The sequence below is a fragment of the Aythya marila genome (genome assembly GCF_965140915.1).
Source record: "Aythya marila genome assembly, chromosome: 11".
In the NCBI taxonomy this organism is placed as follows: domain Eukaryota; kingdom Metazoa; phylum Chordata; class Aves; order Anseriformes; family Anatidae; genus Aythya; species Aythya marila.
In genome coordinates, this window is record NC_139052.1 from 7,225,681 (window position 1) to 7,249,540 (window position 23,860).

General features: G+C 36.4%; 1 protein-coding gene across 4 annotated transcripts in view; it reads left to right on the plus strand.

Annotated features, from left to right (window-relative positions):
* Nucleotides 1–23,860, plus strand: part of TLN2 (talin 2) — a 173,992-nt gene that overhangs the window by 49,375 nt on the left and 100,757 nt on the right. For all 4 annotated transcript variants that reach the window (XM_082769058.1, XM_082769056.1, XM_082769059.1 and 1 more), the window contains exons 3-4: nucleotides 6,072–6,154; nucleotides 20,995–21,165. In XM_082769058.1, coding sequence (XP_082625184.1) covers nucleotides 21,030–21,165 — 136 coding nt within the window. In that variant the 5' untranslated portion in view covers nucleotides 6,072–6,154; nucleotides 20,995–21,029. The remainder of the gene's footprint in view (nucleotides 1–6,071; nucleotides 6,155–20,994; nucleotides 21,166–23,860) is intronic.

Below are 23,860 nucleotides of genomic sequence, written 5' to 3' on the forward strand. Positions count from 1 at the left end.
TTGTTGTTGAAAGAAGAAATGCCACCTTTCATCTTACTAACTTGTTTCTCAATCGGTAGCAGTCCATTATGTAAAAACTGTGAAGGGTGGGGCAGGGGGGATGATGTGATCTGAGGAGTCTGACTAGGGAGATGGGGCAGTCTGTACTTGCATGATAAATAGTAGTTTCTCAAATCTGAAGTGTAAATAATAGACCATTTGTTTTGGGGTGGGTGGAAGAGCAAGAATTGACACAGCATATTGGTTTGTGTTGGCACACATGAATTTCTAACTATAAAGTCTCCTGTAATGTTTTGTTTGGGGGGTGGTGGTGAAGTTAATTAAAACTGTTCTCATATTCAAAGGTACCTTTCATGTTTCTGTTCATACTACTAAAAACTGACTTATCTGCAGTAGCTACTTTGGGGTATAGGGTGCTTATTGGTCACTTTTCCCCATTTGTTGCCTGCTTTATTTCCCATGAATAGTAAACATACTGCCAAAGCATGTGGGTGTTGTGTGTCATTGAGGAAGTAATATGATGAAACTAAACGTAGGATTGCTAGATCTATACACAATGTTCTTCTGTTTACCTTTTGTAGCTAGAACTTCTTTCTGGTTTCCAAGTAGTTCAACACTTAAAACTTGAAAAAAAAAAACACACTAATTGAAAGGTGGCTTTAGGCATAAAGTAAAGTTCAGCCTTATAATTTAATAACTTCTTTGTATTAACCAAGAAGAATACTATAATGGTTGTGCTATGATTGCTCAACCTTTCACACTTACTCTCATTGTGGTACCCTAGAGGAACATTATATAAAATATTTAAAGCTTTATCTTAATGGCTTTTGGTAATGGCTTTTTGATAATGAACCCGGATTAAAACTGAACACAAACCACTTAGGAAATTTTTAAAAGGAGAGCTTCTTCAAATAGTACCAGCCTAAGTTTTTGTATTAGCTCTTTGTTGGACTCTAGTTGTTGTTTGTACTCTTCAATTCACTTCAACTACTGTGGTTCTCTGAGAGTGTTTCTGCAGTAGACTCTATGTACCTGTCCTGGCCTGGTGTGCACATACCTTTATTCTTTGTCTCAGAATGGCCCACTGGATACCCCAGATCTTTGGCAGTTGTTGCCGTATTACTTCCAGGTACTAGGAACAGGTAGCGTATCACTTATGGGAAATCATTTGCACAACTATGGTGGTAATGTACAGAGATGTGAGTTGTTACAAGAATATTTAACGTCATAAATACCAAATTGCTTTGATTGTGGGAAAAATCATGTATGAATCCACAGCACCAAAATGTTGGTGGTACATTGTAATGTCAGTTTGATTAGTTAAGTTGTATGACAGCTCAGTTTTACTAAGATATGTGGCTGTTTCCAGTACATGTTCAGATCTTTAACAGAACAGATAAATTGAAAGTTACTACAGCTTTCAAGTGTCACATGACAGGAAATCCTCCCAGTTCTATTAAGATACTGGCCTAGTCTCAAAACTGAAATGCCAGCTACTTGGTATTTTCTCACGGTAGCAAACTAACTTAGGTTTGTAATCATTTTTCTTTTCTTTGTTTTATAATCTTGTTATAAGTAGACATGATGTGTGAATGCTACATTTACCAGTAGAAGTTAACTTAACTGCTGGTATGTGAAAAAGAATGAGAAATAGAGGCCTAGAAGCCTGGTCATAGCTTTCATTACAAGTCAAACTTTTGAGTGATTCTTCTTTTGTGTTCATTTGTGTGTGTGTGTGAGTTTTTGTTTTTGTTTTTTTTTTTTATATAGAAATGGGTGGAGATCCTTGTCAGTGAAAGTGGAAAAGATACCAAGCATTAAATCACAAAGGAATTTTGTTATAAAACAGAATTGAATTTTACAGATAACAGTCTGCTACATTAATATGTCCTACTTAAATCGTGTTTGCTTTAGAGTGTGCTAGTACAATCTCTTCTGTGTTGTAGCTGAATGAGAATATAGGAACTGATATATACTGGTCAGTAGGTCGTCTTTGCCTAGTGAGGACAGTTTCTGTTTTGCTGTCCAGGCTATCTTTTTGTTGTACAGTGCTGACTAAAAGCAATAGCTCTGTTGTTCCCTTGTAAACTCTGCAACGTTATTGAAAACTCATTGAACTGTGCATGTCCTACCTCAGCATGTTGTAGACCCTCCGCAGGAGTGCATGTAGTGGTGTGAGCATGTTTTCAGAATGTTGTTTTACAGAATGCAATTGTTTGTTGTGGTTAAGGATTAGAACCAAGTTTTGAAAAAAAAAAAAAAAAAAAAAAAAAAGAGGAAACACTTGAGGATAGGAGCTATATTCACATGGGTATTTTTAGAGTTTGGAGCTCAAATCAATATGCTGGATGCCGAGGAATCCAGTTATTGAGAGCAGTTTTGAAGGAAGGTGAAGAAACTACAAGCTTAAGATGGTCATTATGTGCTGTTCTTGTTTACATGGAGCAAAATTTTGAGGCATTAACCCTCCAATCAGAGGACTAAACTTCTCAATGTTGTGAGAGGGGTGGGGGGAAGGAACTATTTCCCCACTTATCGCTCAAAAATATTAAGCTATTATCAGATTCATGTAGCAGGATTGGTACAGTAATATGGTGATGAATGCCAACAGGACTAAAACACTGGAATCCGTGCTTTGTCTAGTAAACCATGTATTTTGATTTCCTTTTCGTGTCTGCAGCAGTGCTTGGCTATCAGTAACAAAACCAAAAAGCACACATCATAGCAAAACCCATATAAACCCAAAGGAAAAACCCATATAAACCCAAAGGAAATATATGGGCAGAAATAACAGCATGCCAGGATACTGGAATTTATCCTTACAATCTCAGTGAGCCTCTAATGCAAATACTACTGAAGTAAATTACAGTAATGTGATGAATTTTGAGAATACAGACTACCTGGGAAGTATCTATGAAGGGCAAAATTGTAGTTTACCTCTAATTCACAATGTAGGATTCTGCAGCGAACTTGAGAAAGCGTGCTAGTTCAGTGTTTTTCTTTTTCACTCAACCTTCTTTTTCTGTAAATAACATCACTAGCATTTGAACTAAAATCCCTTCACAGATATGCAGCTGCAGCTAAGTGGGACTGGAATAGGAACTGAAGGGCAGGGGTATACAATGGAAAATACTACTTACGGTTTAAAAAAAAAAAAAGTAAAATATTTGAAATGTTCAGCCCTGCTGCTTCTTGTGGAAACTCGCGGAGTGAGGTGCTTTATGCACTCATTGTCCTCACCCCACGGTAGGTTGAGTGCTACTAAGTAGGCTCACACAGTGAGTAAATCCAGGGTTCAGGGCAGCTAATTTGCTGACAGGACTTTTGGGCAGTACAGTTTCATCTCTGGCTACATTCCAAGAAGTGAGGACAATAGAATAAATAAACAGCGATTAATCATTTTTAGGCTCTGTTTAGCTCTGATTGTCACTGGGTAAGTTTAATGAAAAGGAAAAGTGTATGGCTACTTCAGCAATAACTAAACCACTTGAAAAATTAATGTTCTTTCCACAGTCGTACTTGTTCAAGCTAACCTAAAAATGGAACATTTTCTTAAGACTCCAGATGATACATTCATTTTTCATATATTAAATATGCAGATGACTGAATGTAGTGTTTTAAAAGTAGTTTTAATTATGAAACGTGATATTCTACTCATTAGGTTGCTCTGGCCATATGTGCAAAAGCATTGTTTTGTTCCTTCTGTTGATATAAAACATCAGAGGGTGGTTTATTCACCTCAGTCTTATGTAGTTAGGTTTTGGGTTAACACCTGCATGAGTAGATAGACCCTGCTGATACACTAGAGAAAAATCTATTTTGAGTTCTGTCAGAGCAGGAAAACTTTAACATCATGTTTGGTTTCTGGCTTGAAAACAAGAGTTCATTTTTCCTTTGCAATAGAACTAAATTCTGTTACAGGATTGCATCTGAAAAGGGCAGATTTCAAAGCAGTTTCCCAATTATCGCAACAATGGTGAATGAATCAGCTTGTATTAAATTTGAAAATTTGTTTGGAGGACTTTGTCAGGCATAACTAGAAAGTAGCAATATTGAGATGGTTATCTCATTTCTCTGCTACATCAGGTAGAGTACTGTCATGTGATGTTCTTTAGACGTTGATTTTTGATGCAAGCCTGGTAAGTATTAGCCTTACTTGATGAAGGCTCTGAGTAGGGCAGATGATTCCAGTCTAGTGTTTGATGCTCTCACAACTTCACATTTGAAAGGGATTATGATGCCTTTGTCAACTAATGATGAAGAAAGGTATAAATGTTGAAAGTAATGGAAATACTTTACAGTTGTATTTAAAATGTATTTTAGAAATTTGAAGTATGTGCAAATATGGAAAAGTAAATAGTGGTTTCCGGAAAATATGGTGGCTAGCAAGTTGATGGTCTGTACAGAAAAGGACTCGGATATGTTACAGTAATACAAATATTTGCATTCTAGAGAAATTCTTTGTACGCTGGTATAACCACATTAAGGGATTAGATATGCATGCATTAGATATGCAGACATTCCGTGCACTGAACTTGCTTTTATCCTAACCTTAAATCTTAGCAGGAAATCCATGTAGTGTAGACTGCTGGAGTGCATTATAATTAAGCTTAATTGTAGATTCTTGCACGTTACTGGAGACTTGGTCTGCATTGAGAAATGGAATGTGTGGATTAGATGTCTGATTTGATAAGTCGTAAACTATTGTAATGCCACTTTCAGTGCAGATGATTGATTGGATGCTGAAATAGTTAATATAGGCTTCATTTACTCTGACATGCAATATATCTGTTGACCTTCAGTTAGAAGCTGTGTTGGCATAGTTGGCAGGTTGCTTAAAAGTCACTTTAAACAACAACAAAAAAAAAGTTTCACTTTTCTAACCAGCCTAGGCAAGAGAAATATGATTAACTAATTCTTATAGCAATGTATTTGCCAGCTTTATATTGGTTAAAAATTATAGGGATTCTTTTGTTGCTGGGGGCAATTGAGGCATTTTGTATCATGTAAGTGTATACACATGTAACTTTGTTCTCTAACTTCTTGGTCTTTCTAAATTGATAAGTAAATTATCTTCAAATTTGAATATCAGTTGTGGATCAGAACTTTCTCTTTAATTGTAGTACGAGAGTACGCCAAGAGATCAAAAAGCGAGGATGAACAGCTGTGACTATAGTCTGCACACATGGGACATACACAGGCCATTCATAGCAGCAAACTTTAGGCCATATTCTGTTTGTCCAGATCTATTTCTATGCCTCGAAGAGTGAGCAGTCAATCCTGTAATCACTGACATACTTGGAAGATGTTGTTCATCGCATAGCACTGCAGGGAAAAAATGATAAATTGAAATTTATTTTGATGTTCCAACTGATTTGGTCATCTGCATGAGATGAGTATTAAGTTTGCATACTAAATTGGCTTTTGCTTGAAGTAAAAACAAAGAACAGATCTGCAAACCCCTCAAAGCAGAAGGAATGTGATGTCTAAAACCTACTCAGGAACAAAGCTCATCTCCTCAAAACAACTAAAACTGTGAAATATTTTTTTCTTCTTTTCTAAAAAAACAAACAGCACCTTTAATTTACTTTTATTTTTTCTGCAGTAATACTCTGCAGTGAATGGAGGTCACTGTGCAGGGAAATAGCCCAGAGAGTCTTTTGCTGGGCTGTTTTCTACACTAAGGTAGTTGACAAAGATACCTTAAACCACAGAAAAGCAGTGTTATTGCAAAATAGTAGTCTGTCATAGATCGCTGTAGCTGTTTTATTTAAGTTTACAAGCTTTTTGTCCAGTCACTAGACAATTTCAAGGTATTTAACTCTATAAACTCAGAGTTAAGTTATTATGAACTTTTAAGTGTGAATTATTTGGAAGCCTGGATTGAATTTGATTGTCTTAAGATTGTATTTTATTTTTTTCTGCAATGCTAATTCCAACTCTCAAAGAGAAAAGGAAATTCATAACTTCCTGAGTTGCTTCCTTTTCAGTGTGTTGGCAGTAAGTACTTCAAAATTAGAAATGAATGGACTGGGGATAAGAAAGTAACTTGTTTGTTTCCTGTGTTACAGACCTGGCTACTGGAAACATTCTGCATGGTCAAGCAATACTCTCTGACAGGCTTATTTTCTATGAAATGAAGTTTAATCTTGAGGTAAGGTTCTGTTTACTTTTATCTTTCTTTATGCAATATGATGTAGAATGAGAAATTACAGAAATTTAAAACCTTTATCTGCTGCCTGTACTTATTAGTATAGTGTTGTTTTTTTTTAAATAATCCATATGAATACATAGATCTTTTGCTGTGTTTGTGAAAAGAGAAATCAAGGTGAAAATTAAATGCAATGCATGAATATCGAAGCTCCAAGTAAACACTGCGATTAACAGCCAGGAGACTAACTTGACCATTACAGCTATTGACTATTTTTAAACGGTTTCCAGGGAGGAAACCTAGATACTGGAGGATAATATCATAAAATAAATGAGTTCTCTAAGCCTTAGGAAAAAAGGGCTGTGCCTTTTACTGGTATGAGAACAAATAGTTGAAAAGACGACTTTGTTCCATCTTAATACATGTAAGAAAAGTGGCAGAGAGAACAAAGGAAAATCAATACTAGACTAAACAGATATATTACAGAATCACAGAATATTATTTCTATACCATAATGTTTTGATAAGTGAATGTCATTTAGAAAGTGTTAAGACTGGCTTTGGACAAAATGTTGATAAATCCTGGTCTAGATTCTTAATTTGTCAGAATTATTTTGACCTTGTACACATTACTGTTATAAGTGTGTCTCTGGCTCTGACTTCTCATCTGGAAATGATGCTTGTAATACTAAAAGGTTGTTAATGGAATTTTGTCCTGTTACTGTCCAAAATCTTTGAAAAATACCTTTAGTGAGCTTGGAAACAGCCTATAATTAAAACAGCATGTCTAAGGACAAGATTAAACGATGTAAAATTGTTGAAGAGTAAATAGTTACTTACTGGATCATAGTTGCAAGTCTTAAGGCTCGATGGTTAGCAACTCTTTAATTCTTATTGTTTTATAGGTAGAGCTAAGTATAGGGAATTCCTATAATCAAGCCTAACAGAACCTTGTAACTAGTGTAATTCTATGAATTAATACTCTATTAGGTCCTCCTTTGCAATGCCACCATTTTCCTCACTTTAGTGATACTTGTATGAAATCACTGTTATCAAGTGTGATATCAAATAGTATAGCTAAAGATGTTAATTAGGTTTTGATTTAAGAAATTCACTCTTAAAAAGTATCATACATCTTTTATCAGTCAAGCTAATTGTGTCTGGCTGTGCAAGTGATTGAACTGGATTGGTAACTCCTTACATATCAGACATAACAGATGCTATTGGGAATACTCCCTGATGCCTAGCTGTGAAAGCAGATGTCCCCAAGGAAATGTTTTCAGTTCATTCATGTTGACCTGTTTCATGAATGTATTGCTTAGTCTGCAATCATTTCCCTTTTCTCTGTCAACAATATCAGCTTCTGGCTGTTCCAAATGTGAGCAAAAATGTAAACAAATGGTGGGAGAACAAACTGCTTAAATTCACTGACCTCTTCACATGGGATCTTGGTTCACCGATGGCAGTAAGACCTGCTTTAGTATCTGAAGTTAACTAAAGATCTTTCTGAAAAAGCTTCATACTGAACTAGTCATGGAAAACATAAATCTGAATCTAAAGCTTGTCTAGGCTGTGTCTCCTTCAGTATATGGAGATTAATGGGGAGTGTATGTGGAGACTGGAAATTGAACTGAAGTGATTGTGAGCTAAAATAATACCCAGTAATAGGAGAAAGTAACTACTAGTGGAATCACTGCCAGAGGAGTATGAATAGTAAGGAGTGCTTCAAGTTCTTCTTGGCATGCATATCCTGGATGGAAGGAAAACAGAAGCTGATCTCTTAAACTTTTCTTGGTTACGTTTAATGTTGTGGTTGTTTTGCAGAAATCTAACTCGATATAATACTTTTTGAGCGTTAATGGGCATGTGGTTCCTTGGAATTTACTAATACAAAAGTGTCCAAGGAAGCTGATATTTCCTGTCTGCCATGATTCAGAGTTTTTTCTGTATCAGACAGTTCAAGATACTAAGACGAGAAGTTTGATGTTAGAGAAAATTTGCCATTATATGGCTTTGAGAGAGTGATTTGCTTATCAATAGCTTATGAATTTAAAAAAGCTATGTATTCTATTGCGCTTGAGGAAATTGGCTAGCAGTTCTCCAGAAAGAAAATCTTGACCTTTCTTAATTTCATTAAAAGCTTTATCAGTTTGTAAAACAGCAGAGCCAGACTTGTTTGTATCAGATGGTGAACAAGGTAAATAGTATTTGCTGTGGTGATAGTTGAGTAGTGTTTTTTAAAAGCAATACCGTACCTTGATGCATGCAACAATTGTGAACTTAATTCAAATATAAATAGTTGGTCAGCATGTAACTTTGGTTGCAGCCATTAGTCTCACAGGGCAAGCAGATCAGAAATAGGTCTTGTGCTGCAGGAATTCTTGAGTATTGCTCCCTCCATTCTGAGTTTTCTTTGTGGATTTTTTGTTGTGTGTATAAATTAGTCACCCCTCCCTCTTTTTTATTTTATTGTGCAATAACCGTAGTCTTTGTAAACAGTGTTATTGTTAACAGTGAACTGGTTTTAAGTCCCAGTTTTCAATCATTGGATTGGTAAAGGGATTTTCAAATACTGGATGTGTGTTGAATGTTCCAAGTTTTTAATCTGCTTTTCTTCTGTTCTCTTGACAAAATTCTCAAAGAAAGTTCTGTGGACTTTCAGAGAGCAAGCACCAGCTGATAGGCACAATTTTAGTGCTGGTTACACATGGCCAAAAGATGTAAATGTTCAAAAGGCTTTTGGGTGATTGCTTGATAATTTGCTATCAAGTCATTTTGTTGTGTTTTTTTTTTTTTTGTTTTCTATTAAGATTGGGGTCGGAGAAGAAGGTATTTTCAGACTGTATATTTGGAATCATTGGTGAAAGTGAAATTTGTGAAATATTGTTGTCCTACTTCCTGCAGCCTGCCTTGGCAGGCTCTTTTTTAATGGACAATTTTTGCAGGTAGGAACCCTACAGGGAAATAAGTCAGAGCGTGTCCCCAATTTGGAGCTTAGCTGCTTGATTTGCAGGTTTAGTTCAAATATTCTGACTATCCCCATTTTATGTATTCCTTTGCTTCCCAATTAAAAAAAAAATAAAGGAAGATGTTTTTGATCTCAGAAAAGCAGGTCCACTTGGTAAGTGTCTCTGAGGTGGCCAAACTGGTAGTTGTTGAAGGTTGAGACCAGCTGAAACAAGTGGAAGTCCAAGCTAGAATCATACATGCTTTCGTAGGAAATAATACTTGTAGTTGTAAATTGGATCTCAGGTTCATTTCCCATTTGTTGCTGGATATAATCAATAGAAGTGGTAACAATAACAGATTATTTTTCCCACTTGGACTTGGAAAATAACCTCATACCTTTTTTTTTTTTTATGCAGTAACATTTTTATTGCCCTCTGATATTTTTGTGTACATTGCAAAGGGTGGTGGCTTAAGTCTTCTTGGAGGTTGAATCTAGTATATAAAATATAGTGAATTTCCTTGCTCAACTGCTTTCTCCTTGAATGCTTTTGTCCATGAGCTGAGGTGAGGGAAGTCCTGGTAGGGTACTTCATTGTGGATTAAGAAACAGTTTTCTGGAGGGATGGTTTCTGTAGAGAATGTACTTGGTAATCCTCTTCTGGATATTGAACTTAAAATGACAGTGGTAGCATGAGTTCAACACATCTTTTCTTATGAATTCATACTTCTGTCACAAATACTAGCCTAATATTTTTTTCAGTTGTATGCACAAGTGTGTGTTCCATATACATGTGCTCATATGTACTTAGGTATGCAGGTGCAGAGTACGTGTTCTTCCATACTTAGGGCATATGTAATATTTTTTTAATATGTGTGAGTAACTCATTTTAAGATGTGAGCAGATGGTTATGAGCCATAAGATTAATCCAGCATTTTAGGTGCATTTTGAAATAGGCTCTGTCAAGAAAAATAATAAAATATGTGAATTGGGGCTCAACCAACTGAAGAATCTGCTGATTTGACTATGAGCTTTTAAGTAAGAGCATCACCAGCATCTCTTAACGAACATATTTGCTCGTAAAGGTTTGCACAGGTTTGACCTGAGATTAGCACACAGTTGGCAATGTACTAGACTAATTATCTTCTAATTGACTTGCAATGTGTGTGCATCCTCTTAAGCCCTATAAAAATCCAGCAGCATTTTATGATCTTACCTTTTTTATCTCTATAGTAGTAGCTGCTTTGCGCTTTTATCCTGGTATCTTCAGAGACTGAGGCTTTTCTCAAGCTTTAAATCAGTTTCAGGAACTGTCATGGGGATTACACCATTCTATAATGTCCTCCCCTCCGTATCCAGTAGTTGTGAGCATTTACTATGGGGGAATGGAAATAGTCTTAAAGCTGAAAATACATGAATATAATGGTGTTTGCTTGAACCAGTTGCTGATGAATGTTGCTTTTTCATGTCTCAGTTTCTCTGCTCTCATATTTTGTGGCTGCTTTGTTATGATGCTAGTCCATTAGACAGAGAGAGAACTGGCTTTGAGGGATTATTTTTCCTAGATTTTCATGTTACTTCCCTCATAGAGTGAAGTAGTCATCTCTTGATCAGTCTTAACAGCTTTCATCTTCAGCTTGTATCCATTGTCTTTTCATGTGTAACAATTCTGTGAATGTATTTGAATCCTTCCAAATGAGTTAGAGCTGAAATGTGAGAGGGCTGTGATGAAGGCTTGCTAGAGTAACACATGGCTGAGTAGAGCTCCTGACTCTACCAGTGTGAACCCAGCTGGCATACAGAAATTCTGAACACCTCAGGAATGTTGACTTGATAGGTGCAAGGACACTATCCTTGCTTAGCTTTCTTGCTAAGCAAGGATGGTGTTAGCAACTGAGCCTTCTGCTTGCTCTCTATTACTTCGTCTCTTTCATTTACTATTACTCTTTCTGGTACTCTACATTTCTTACCTGGAGTTCATCTTGTTAGTCATTTGTTGTTGTTCTCATGTTGAAAAAGTAGTGTTGTTGTTTTTTTTTTTTTAAAAATCTATATTGTTTATTAATAAAAACACAGGAGTCTGTTGGGTGTACCAGAAACCTTGATGTTAAAAAAAAATAAAAATAAAATAAATAAATATTACAAGGAACATTAAACTTCTATGATGGCATGAAATGGTTAAGTATCAAGACACTGGTTTTCCTTCCTTTCTCCTTCCTCCCTGTTCAATCTATCATTTATTTGGATATAATGGAAGTATCACAGTTCTGTGGGACTACCTTTGTAGTGAGGGATTTATGTTGGATTATTATTGTTGTCCTCACCATTTTATTTATTTATTTGTTCATCTATTTAATAATCTTTTTTTTTTTTCTGTAAACATAATCTCCATGACGTGAACATTGATAAAGAAGGATAATTTATACAGAAATGATGATAATCTCATAATGATTCCAAATTGTGATTGGTCATGAGAAAAAATTGTTGGGGTATTATTACAGTATTACAGGATCAAGAACAGAGTATTTAAGAGGTAGAAACATAAGCGAATTAAGAAAGTAGATTCAAGCAGTGATAGGCTAAGCATTGAATTTTTCACTAAATATTGTAAGGCCAAAAAAAAGAGTATTCTGAAGACCCACTTGGTCATATTAGCAGTGTAATGGCAATACACTGTCTAAAGAAAAGGATTCCTTTTTTTCCATTTGAATGGGCAGAACATATTGTGGTGTAAAATACATAACATATTCTACGCTGTGTCTATATGCCACTTGAAAAAGAATAAGGAAATGCTGAGTAATACTTAGACCACAGTAGATGAACCCAGTAGGTCATATCCTAGCTGTGTCACTTAATGACTAAATTAACAGCTCTGTCAAGTGGTTTATCACATCCTACATTGGGGTCGTTGCCAAGAAGTGGCAGACATAGCCGGAACTTTGGGTGGCTGCTTTGAATTAATGAAGCAATGCTTTAAAGCAAGTATGCTCTTAAAGGTTGTAAACCCGGGCATAAAAGTATTAAAAAAATAAAAAAAAGTCCTTCAAAACATGATAGCATTTCATTGGTTGAAAACAGAGTGAATATACAGAAGTCTGCAAGACTGGATTAAACAGCCCAGTTGGTAGTTTGACCTATTATCATTGCCAGTGTGACTTAGAATCTGGAAGTAATGCTTAAAATAATCTGCTGTTTTGGAAAAATCAGTCTCATATTGGCTTAACTCTTCCACAGAAAAAATATTATTATCTTCATTTATTCTCTCTATGCCATTTAATTTATATGCATGCTCTTAAATCACTAGAAATATATTCAAAACTGTTTAACTGTCTGACTGTAAGCAACTTTCTGCTCTTTTGATGGATATAGATCAACCTTTCAAGCAGTTATGTTTTTCTTAAATACATAAAATAGATCTGTATCTCAGATATTGTGTAAATTTTGCTCTAGACATCTCTGAAGATGTTTATTGCTATCCTCCCAAGGGAGCCTCTTAAAAGGGCTTATCTGTACAATGGAAGCGCTTGATTTAGAGAGGAACTTAGCAATAGGATGTTGCTTCACCTCTTCTGGCTTCAACAGAAACTCATATTCCCTGTTTTCAACTTTGTTCTGTGGTGTTCTTTCCAAATAGGAGCAAGAGCCTGGAAGGCCTCTTCAAAGAGTTGTGTTGTTGACTGCTGTGTCAGAGGCTTTTACTCCTGAGGCTAATGATTTCCACATTTTAACTAGTTTCAGTCAAGCTCTCTGCTTCTGTTACCCAAAAGGCACCTTGGTTCTGTTCAGAACAGTGATATTCCCATATCATTGTAATTCATGTTTCATCTTGAAGGTACATTCATGTGAGTTAGCAAATATGCCTTTTGACTTGAAAAGCAAACTAGTTGAATTGCTAATAAACTGACTGTCCTATAAACAAATCTTAGAGTCAGGTATTTTTGTTTCTTACATAATTTTGCTTGAAGATGCTTGCTTGCTGGATATGGAACAAAATAGATGATGTTCCCGTATGACTGCGTGAACCACAAATGGCATGATTGATGCTTACTAATGATTCCAAAGGTGGTCCTAGTTCACCTTCATTTTACTGGTTTTCAAATGGCTTATTTTTAAGACTTGGTTTTGGACACTACAGATGAAATCTTAAAAAAAAAAAAAAAAAAAAAAAATCAGCAAAAATTCATAGCATGTAAGTGTTAGCTTTTTTTTTATTTTATTTTATCTTATTTTTTTAATTTATCAGAATGTGTGGTATATGTATATAGGCCTTGTGGCTGAGTAAGGCTTTTCTTAGGGTATGGTATGTTTAAGGTCTTGCATTTAACTGTCAATGCACATTTTACACACAGGATAAAGAATGTTCTTCGGAATAGTGTTAAGCTTCTTGTGTTATAAGTGATGGAAGGCTTATAGTTCTTGTTTGCTTGTTCACGCTTAAACAGTTCTGACTAGCTACCCCAGACAGCATGTAGTACTTGAGACTTTGTCTACTTCTGGACACCCCTATGCTGATACCTTTGTACTCAGAGACCAGAAGTTAATACTTGAAATGGGCAGTTGGTTTACTGCTGGTGCCTTCATCTTTAAGCTTATTTAATCAAAACAGAGGTTTTTGTTTTTGCTTTTGTTTTGTTTTTGTTCTGTTTCTGGCTGCCAGAAGAGTGCATGCTGCTCCCTTCTAAATTTGTTGATGAAATACAACTTCTAGCTCAGCATTCACATGTGTGATATTTGGACATCAGTGATAATTCTTCCTGAAGCACCTCTCTGCAGTGTTCTCAGGGGAATGGCAAAGCAACCGGTCAGTCATGGCATCTTCAGTGTCTTGTCCATCAAGGAGTTTGATGAAGGCCTTGCTGTGCCATATGACCATGTTTCAGGCATGCAACCCACAGCTTAGTCACTTGCTCTACTTTGAGCTGGTGGAGAATCAGCCTAGTGTTCTAAGAAAATATATAAATAGCACCCCTTAAGCACTTTTGAGAGCTGCCTGGTACAAATGAGTTACAAACAGACAGCAATGGAGCACTGTAGAGAGGGTGGTCTTCTTTGGAAAGTGTGGCCTTTTACAAGATAAGCACATAAGGTGGCAACAGCGACCGACTGGTTTAACTGGTGCCACTGTGAGTTTATAGTAAAACATGTTTTGTTGATCTTAATGCCTACGCAGTTGCTTGCCTGCCACGTAGTGCCATCGTTACTGATTATGAAAGATGACACTTCAGTTTGCATTCATAAGTTGGGAAATAAGAAATGTAACTAGAAGGACAACTGAGTTTGTTTTTGATTACGTTTTGCTTAGGAAGGTTTTAGCAGGCAGCAGTCCACTGAAGAAGTGCTTGGTATGTTGCAGGAAAATTAGATGTTCAACTGTTGTGACCAGTAGAAAATACAGTGTGCTGTATTGCTGGTGCCGTGTGCCAGCAGTAGGGTGGTGCGTATTGAGATGAATACAGAACTTCTGACCCACTGGGTTGTCTTACTAAGTTAGTCTAATATGAAAATACATAGCTTTGCCTTATACCATCATGTATACATGTAGGCTTTTAGACTTTGATACTCCCATAATCTAGATTTGTATTTTCTCAAGCCTAAATGAACAAGTTAAGGAACATCTCTGGGGAGACAGACCTCTGCTAAATCATAGCAGAGCATTGATTTTCACCAATAGCACTAGCAGTGGCAACTTTGACATGTCAAATATGGACTATGTCCATAATCAATGTTATCTGTTCCATGTTTGCCTGGTTTAAAAATGCAGATGTTTTGGCTTGTTTTACTTCAAGCATTCTATTGGCAAGGATGTGAAATGGAAGCAAAGTCATGTTCATTTCATCATAGCATTAAGCTGAGATAGTTTAAAAAAAACAAGTCTGCGTCCTCTGTTTGCTTAGCAATGTAGCTCAAAATATATAGACCATGTATTTGCCTCATCAGCAGTCAGACACCCCAAGAATTGGGGTAGGAATGGTAGAAATTAAGCCAGGTAAGTATGTGAATGCTCAAGGAGATCGGTGTTAGCTAAATGATCACCCCTGTGCCTCTCATAAGCTATGCTTCTGCTGTTTTGTTGTATGCTTTTAGCTTGATGATAGTTAATTCTTGCTTGAATTACAGGATGCAAACTCCTGTTCTTGTTAATATTCAGAAGCACAGCCTTTTATCTTGGGTTATACGTCTCTTGAGAGTCCTTGTAAAATGCTTCTTGAGATAATTATGCTTCCCCCTCTATCTCTTTGCACAGCAGCTGATGAGGTAGTTTTCATGTCAGTGCCCCCTTTCCAGTCTAGCAGAGCTGGGCTCTGTTACCATTTAGCTCCTCAGGGAATGTGCTGTGAAATTTCTGTATTAGCCATGTGACACCAGGAGGGAAAGCAATTTTAAATGAATTGCCAGTGGAAGTAAAAGGTGAGTATGCTTTGACACTCAGCTTTCTTGTTGTTACTTTGGGAATGTTAACAAGTATTTGCTTGATTTACTATCTTGTGACTTGTCCACCATTAATCTTGTACTTTTCTGGCTTATTTTGTACCAAACAACTAAATCAATAGAAAAGCATTTTACAAACTTATTTAAGGGAAAATAGAAATGTTCAGATCTGCAGATACTTATATTTTTTTCAGTATAGATAATGTATTTGATCAAACTTTCACTGAAAAAAAATTTGACATGAAGGGATGTTTATTGTGTGCACGCATGCATATGTGTGTATATATATATAATATAAATATATTTTTCCCTAGGGAATTTCAGAAAAAATCTTCTAATGGAAAAAAAAAAAAAGAAAAAAAAAGATTACTTGTTAACTGAGCATGTATCTGCATCTAAACCCAGACCTCTTGTAGCTTAACAGTACCAGCATCGTAGTTCTAGCTGTTGTTGTGCGAATGCATGTCTATGCCAGGGGGCTTTGAGGAAGGATAAAATAGTATCTGCTGAAAGTTGAAGTAAGGCTTTGCAAACGGAAATACAGTGTCTGCTGCAAGTTTTTTCCTCCCAGGTTAGTGACTGCAAGCTATGGTGACATGCTGGTCTCTTGGTGACCCAAATGGGACAGTGATCAGCCCTTCACCACATGGTGCTCCTCTTCCTCTACTGAAGATCACTACTGCCTTGGATGATTTGGCATGTCATTTATATAATCACTCCATAACCCAGTTCTGTCAAAACTAAGGAGAAGATGCTCTTCAAAACATGATGGTCAACACAGGAAAAAAAGCGTCAGAACTGAGTGAACATGGTTGTGCAGACAATTGTTGGCAGCTATGAGGGAGGCTGTTAATGTCTGCAGCTGGAAGGTAGCTGGCTATTGTAGTGGTTACGCCAGTGCTGGACTGTGGCCGGAATGGCAGGCATCCCCACAGCCTGATGTTACTTCACTCCAAAGAAACTTAATATTGTCTCATTCTTAGCTCATACTTTTCAGTATTTCATTGTCTTTTCTAATATGTAGGAAATATTTTCTCTTATTGTCATGATCTATCCAAGGTGTCTTTGTGGGTGCATAGGCACTTGCTCATCATTATTCAACCACTGTTTATACTCTTGCTTTGTTGGGATTTCCCAGAACATCGGTACGTACCTGTCAGTATTGGGTTCTCAGTGATGATTCTCTTGTTTTAAGAACTTCGAGCTGCTGCTGTCTTTCCCTTGCTGTCTGGACTGTAACTTATTTCAATCTCCAGCCTTGCAAGCATGGATCAGGTACAGTCTAATTTAGAAATTGCCTTCTGCAGTGCTTACAGGGCGTTAGATTTAGTACGAGGTGAAACATTGCTTCCAAAATCCTTTTGATTTCCAGGAATCCTTTGATTTTTCATCACCTGCTCCAGAGAGTAAGTGATATTGGGGAGGAGAAACAAAGTGTCTGATAGTTGCACAGAAAAATATTTGAATGTGGTGTGAGTCAGTGTATAGAAGCTAAAGGGAACATGGAAGGATTTTTTCCATTGTTTTTCTCTGTGGTGTCAGCCCTTTTTCTTAACCACGTTCATTTTTCTTTTGAGGAAAAACAGCTCTCTTATTTTGGCTGTTACCCAGGAGATGGAAACTGCCTGTCCCAGTTACTGCTGAAAACCAGGTGGGAAGGTTCATCTTGAGGCTAATCTGAAGTAGACACATGAATACCCACTTTGGATTTTTGAGAACACAGTGTTGAAGGAAGCTGATAACTCATGGGCTCTTTTAATAAGCTATTTTTGGAATAAAGTATATTTTGGCATCTCTGAAAACAGGAGCATTGGGTTCAAGGGAGATTAGACCATTGCATATTTAGGTCCTTCCTTCTTTAAGGAGTAGTATCTGAACCTAGAGGGAAAAAAAAATAACAAGAAGGCATTGGGAGGCCATGGTAACAGGTTCATAACTTGTAAAATTGTAGTAAAGACTACAGGGATTAATTTACCATGTCTGTGTATGTAGAGCAGGGGGAAAAAAAGGTTCTTTTGCAGCATGGAAGACCTAGGTTGAAAATTTGCAAGGTGAGGTGGTGGTAAGATATAAAAACTAATAAAAACAAACAAACAAACAAACAACTAAATGAGTGGTTCCTTGTGGATGTTGTGGACTTGATTTCAATAGAGCTTCGTAAGAACAGATAAAATAAGCACCTGCCAGGGACACCATAGGGATGCACCATTTTTCAGTAAAAGGGACTAAACTAGACTGCCTCTGCAGGTTCCTTTGGACACATGCTTTTATGGTGGTTCTCCAATGCACAGTCACAAAGTGAAAATATTATCAAGCTAGGAAACAATGTAATGCATTTAGTAGGGGTTTTTTGGTGTAAATATGAAATGATGGGTCATCACCTTGTTTTGAAACTTATCAAGTATATGATGAGATCATACTGGTGAAGCTGTTTCCAAGTTCTGACTTACTCTGTTCTGTATCTTACTAGTGAGATCCTGCCCAAAAGCTGTGTTTTGCTAATTTTATACTAACCTAACAAAAGAAGTAGTACAAACTGCAAAATCACAGCAAGTTTAGCAGAATATCTTTCATTATAGATATTTACCTTTCCCATTAAAGTTTCATACTCTAGCTTCACCATTTGGCTTTTCTCTATCCCCTTTTCTCCATTCATAGACGGAGATCAGGCACTGTACTGAATTTAAATGCTTCCTCATAGTGTGCCCTTTTAAAAATCCATTTTTGAGTGATCCATATGAAAGGGTTAATTACACTTTTAAAACTTATCTGTTGGAATTAACTGTGTCTATTTTCATGCCATTACTTTGTGACCCTTCACCTTAATAGAAAATTTTGTTTTCTGACATGATATAAAGATTCAGAATTAAGAAGCATAATAATACGTCATCATAACTTACACAAGGCCCCACTGACTACTGCCAGTGCTGATAATAAAGGATTTGTATGTATGTCAGGAAACTTTCAACCTAAGTGCTAATTTATGACTATTAAGTCCTTGGTCTAGTATTTCTTAACAGGAAACAATGAATCATTTCATTAGACATGGTGATGTTTGACTTCTTTAACCTTAAAAGAAGGTGGCTAGGTGGATCTTGGAGAAGGTGTTGCCATGTGCCTTTGCAACTGTATTAGCTATAATGTTAGTGTACAGATCGGTTGAATGTATATGTTAGCAGAAGAGAGGAGACATCTTTCCATGTTTCTACTCTTTTTTTTTTTTTTTTTTTTTTTTTTAAAAAGATGATTGTTGAATCCATTTATATTTTTTTATGAATATTTCCCTTCAACCAAAGGCATTCATACCCAAAGCTAGACTGTATCTTGTTCATGGAAAAGTTGAAAAATCCAGGAAAAGGTCAACATCCACGTTACCTTCTAATGGACAAGACAGCTCAAGTTTTAAGATGATACTTGTGGGTCCCTTCCAAATCGGGATATTTTATTTAATGTGAGCGGCTTGCAAGCCTCACCTTTGGCTTCAATAAAAAAGCAAAGAGGAGAGGAAAGCTTTTTTCTGGAAAACGTTTTCCAGTACTTGTATTCACTGGTGTCACTTTCTCTCTTAATCTTTTTAAGAGGAGTAGCAACTGGGAGAGAGTGAGAGTCCTAAGGGCTGCATTTAATGTCCCTGCCCTAACACATTCTCCAGACAGAGGAGGGAGCAGGAACTGTGGCTCACCATACTGCACCAGAATCAACGGACAGGTTTTAGAGGTGGCCTGTGAGTTAGGGTTGCTTTCTGAGCAACTTGCTCAGGCTGTTTTTCAAGCTGATATGTCTTTTTTCCAGCTGTTAGTATGCCACTTGTTGTAACAGTGCATGTACATACACATGAACATGTAATTCTCCCAGGGAACCTTCTGGATGGTGAAAACTGCTCCAACCTGTGTTTTTTCCAGATAATTTTGTTTTGGTGATGCTCTGGCGTAAATTCATCGATGTTTCCTGTACATTTTTCCTCTCACTGACTTTTTTTTCCATTGTCAGTCTGAAAATCTGGCATTGTGTAGTATTTTATACTGGTGGTAATAAGTGGTTCTGGAAGTAATAATAATAATAATAGTAATAAAGTAGAATGATTTAGCTTATTGAGAGGCAGCTGGGTGGGTTGCCCCAGTAACATGTGGGAGTGTGACATTTTAGAGCTAGAGTTACTCCTAAATGGTATTAGTAGAGAGATGATTTGTCTGTGCCTTGGAGAAGGGTGCAGTCATGGAGCTCAGTACTTTGGTGTTGTGTTTTCTTAACACCCTTGAAATATAAATGGTGGTTCCTTCTTATTGCTTTAAGTGAGTTTGCCAAATTGAGTATTTGGGCTGTAAAAAGATGCACAACTGGCCTTTAAATTTTTATCTAGTGGAATGTGTCATCAAATTATCAGCAGCAGCTAATTTGAGTCCTTAGAATCTCACACCCTCCTATTTAAAAACATGCACATGCATTTATGCAGAAAGCATTTTAAGATTTTGTTGTTTCTGTATTTATGCAGAAAGGGTTTTAGTTCTGAAGAATTTTTGAAGATCCCTATGGAAAGTCCAGTGATGGAGGTGTGATTTGGAATGTGAGGAAAGACACTTGAGACAAACCCCAGACAATTTACAAAATGAAACAAAAATCATTTGTATCTTCCTGTTTTTGTAGACAATAGCTGTCATATTCAACGACATTTCTGAAATAGAACTGGAATGAAAAATAACTTGTTCTTGGAGCTCTGGGTAGGCACATAACAGGATAGAAAAAAATCTAGTGGATTTATGCAGTCTTGAAAAGAACACACAGTATTGCATACTTCAGAATCTGTGTTGTTTAATGTAGTTTTTCTAAGCAGTTTATTACCAGCCAATCTACATGTTCTAACAAAAGGTGCTGGTGAGAGTCATGTTCATCGTTAGGGGAACCAGTTAATTTCTTCATCTGAAAATATGTAGCCTTTGTCTTTGGAAAGCAACCTACTCCTTCCTGCACCCACTGATTCCCATGTGTCAGGATCTAAAAAGGAGGAGGAAAAAATAACCATTTTGATTTGAGTTTTGCATATTGAAAATTTGACCTCTAATTTGTATTTGTTATTAAATAAATCTGTCATATTGAAGAGTGAAAAATGGATTTAATGGAAATTATGCAGTTGCTTTTCTGTCACTACTAAATACTTACTATTGGTGATATACCCAGTGAATGTATTGTTTTCTTATGCAGCATTTTTGTCATATCTCAGACAAAATATTAATCTTTAGTAATGTGTACACATCTCTTCTGAAAATGAATTTTCAGTATGCCAAGAATAATACGTGTTTGGGGACAGTTTCTAGCTTGAGGATGCTAGTGGGACTGTACATGTATAGGCAGCTATTGAAAATGTATCATTCTTTTAAAGTCATTCAATTTTTTTTTTTCTACAAACAGTTTGAGCATATGAAAGAGTTAAGTGGAAAATTCTGAGCAATAATATATCACTGCTTTTTCAGACAATTCAGTAGAAACTTGCAAGATTTTGAACACCATGGTAGCACTTTCCTTGAAGATCTGTGTCCGCCAATGCAATGTAGTGAAGACGATGCAGTTTGAACCATCCACTGCAGTGTATGATGCCTGCAGAGTTATTCGTGAACGAGTTCCAGAGGCTCAAATGGGACAAGGTGAGTTCCTTTATTTATCCTTAGTCGATTCACTGGCTGAATTGAAAATATACAGACCCATGCTGTTTTTACTGTCTGTTGTGTTCCTTCATTTATCTTTATGGTTGTAGGGTTTGTATTTTAATTTAAAGAAGACTCCGGAGTAAAAGACACAGAGTTGAAACAGAATTTTAAGTGGCTGAAGTTAGCTGAATTCTTGAAGTTAGCTGAATTCTTTCTTCTTGTGGTGAGACAGATTTTTTTCTACAATGGGAACATTTTTTGGTGAAACTTTCACTTTCTATGTAAATTGCTTGTTTGGCTGAAGGATCGCTTTCCCTTTGTGCGCACATTCACCAGCCTTCTTGAATCTTGCTCTGTTCTCTGAAAGGCCAAGTTATTGGAGAACAGATTTTGTGGTATCATCTTAAAGCAAAGCTTGTGGTTACGCTTTCTAGGAAGGTCTGGGTAAACTTTTTTGGTGCCTCACCAAAGAAAGGGACAACGTGGATTACCAAAGAAGGTTGGACATCTCCAAAAAGCAGAAAAGGAAATGCTTTAAACTGTTTAAGTTTAAAAACAAACAACAAGAACACAAAAACAAAACAAACAAAAGAAAAACACACCATATTCAGAATGGTGTTACTCATTAATCAAATCTTTCTGAACATATTGAGCAAATTAGATGTGAAAACACTGAAATATTTGTTCACTCAGGCAGAAAATCTGTTTTAAATTTAGTCAAAGTTGTTCAAAAATCCAGATTCTTCAGAATCATTTGGTTCTCTGCTGTGTATAATGCCACTAGAATGTAATTGTTAGAACGGTTTGAGTTTTTTGCACAGCTTTCCAGTATTAGAGGTCTTCTGAAAACCTTGTCTAAATGTTAAAATAAAATAAAATAAAATCCAGTCATGTATGATAATTGGTATTATTTAGTAATGCTTCTCCTTTGCAGAAGCCCTTAGGAGGTCTAGTAACAGAGCTTCTATTTTTCAGATATAACCTGTGTGTTTCTGATATGCTGATATCCTAAGGCAGTTGTTTTGAACAGCTGTTATATTCAGTGAAGTCAAGTAATAAATAGCCCTGAATATCATAAACTTCAGAAAAGCCTGGGAACTCTCTTGATTTATTTATTTTTTTTTTGTGATTGCAGTGCAATTACAAACTTTAAACATCTTTCTGAAGTTGCAATGCATGACAATATATACGTGTGTGTGTATATATATATATATATATATATATATATATAAAACAACATATCCTTTCCCCTTCTTTGTGGCTGTTAAAACATTTCTTTGCCTGTTCGTTAGGAAAACTCATACTGGTGCAGTACAGAGTGACCTAACCAGTTCCTGCACAATAGAAAACATTGTCTTGTAGTTCTACTATCAACCATGTAAGTTTCACTTCTCCAACAAGCTTACATGCTGGGACAGATGCGACTGTGATACTCATGTGCAAGCTGCACAGCTACTGCTATTTCATTACTAGGGTGCGCTCCCCAGAAGTGAAAAGTAGAGCAGTCAACGCTTCCTTGGTAATTCTGCTCTCAGTGCAAAGTCCCTTTGTGTGCAAATGTCACAAGCTATTTATAGGCACAGATTCTAAAATTTCATTTAATTGATTCTGTACTGAATTTGTGTCCATAAACATCTCTGTTTGGATCACTTGCCTTTTCAGTGGAGTTTTTAATTATGGTCTGTAGGAGAAGTTGTTCTTACTCAGTTTCTTGGAAGGGTTTTTCCTTTAAAAGTCGGTATCTTTCAGCTATGTTTTTATATCTTTGCATAAGTAACACTGTGTTTAATGTAAATGTAGTTGAATAAATGTGAATTGTATCTTTAAAATACACTTAAAAATGAAACACTGTCCCAAAGTTGTAGCTATGTTTACTTGACGTTCTAATCAGAGGGTGTGATCACATGGCTGAAAATTAAGAGGTATGCCGTCCCTTCATGGGGCTGTTGTAACAGACGGTGTGCACACAGGTGACTAGCTTTTATGGAAATAAGCATTAGCTTCAACTTTAGGACAAGAGTTAGAGCAGGCTCAACTGAAGAACAGTAGCTTTTTCTGTTTGTGATAGTGGATTTGTCTAAGAATATGCTGTGTATCAATTCTTCATGCTTTAGTAGTCTTTCAATTGACAGTCATGATATTCATTTTGTGTACCTGGAGTCTAGGCTTTGAAGCTTAAGCCTGAATTTGTTCTTCCGTGGCCACAAGAGTTTTACCATTTACTTGTGTTTGTGAAAGAATCAATTGGTTTGTGCTTAGCCTTCAATATACGCAGATTTTTTTTCCTGAGATTGTTACCACAAATATGATTCTGAAAACCTCTTTTTCACTTTATAAACCTGAAACATCTACCAAAAAAATGTTTTGGATGTTCAGCATAGGCAAAGTATGTTAAGGGTTGAAAACAATGTTTTGAAATAGAACTACTGCTTGAAATGGTATACTATGATTAAATCCGAACTGCTTGTATTTTTGGATCTCTAAGGATATAGGTCTTTAAGCAGGACCTATGAGCATTTTAAAAAGGTCTTATTTGTAATAAGTTCTCTCTAATATAATATAGATGATCCATAATGGATGTAATATGTGCATATTTAGTGAAGCTTTTGTTCAAGTCTTCTGTAATGCCTGATATACCCTGCTATCTGCTGCTAAATTAAATATTACTCTGAAGCACAGCAAAAAATAAAGG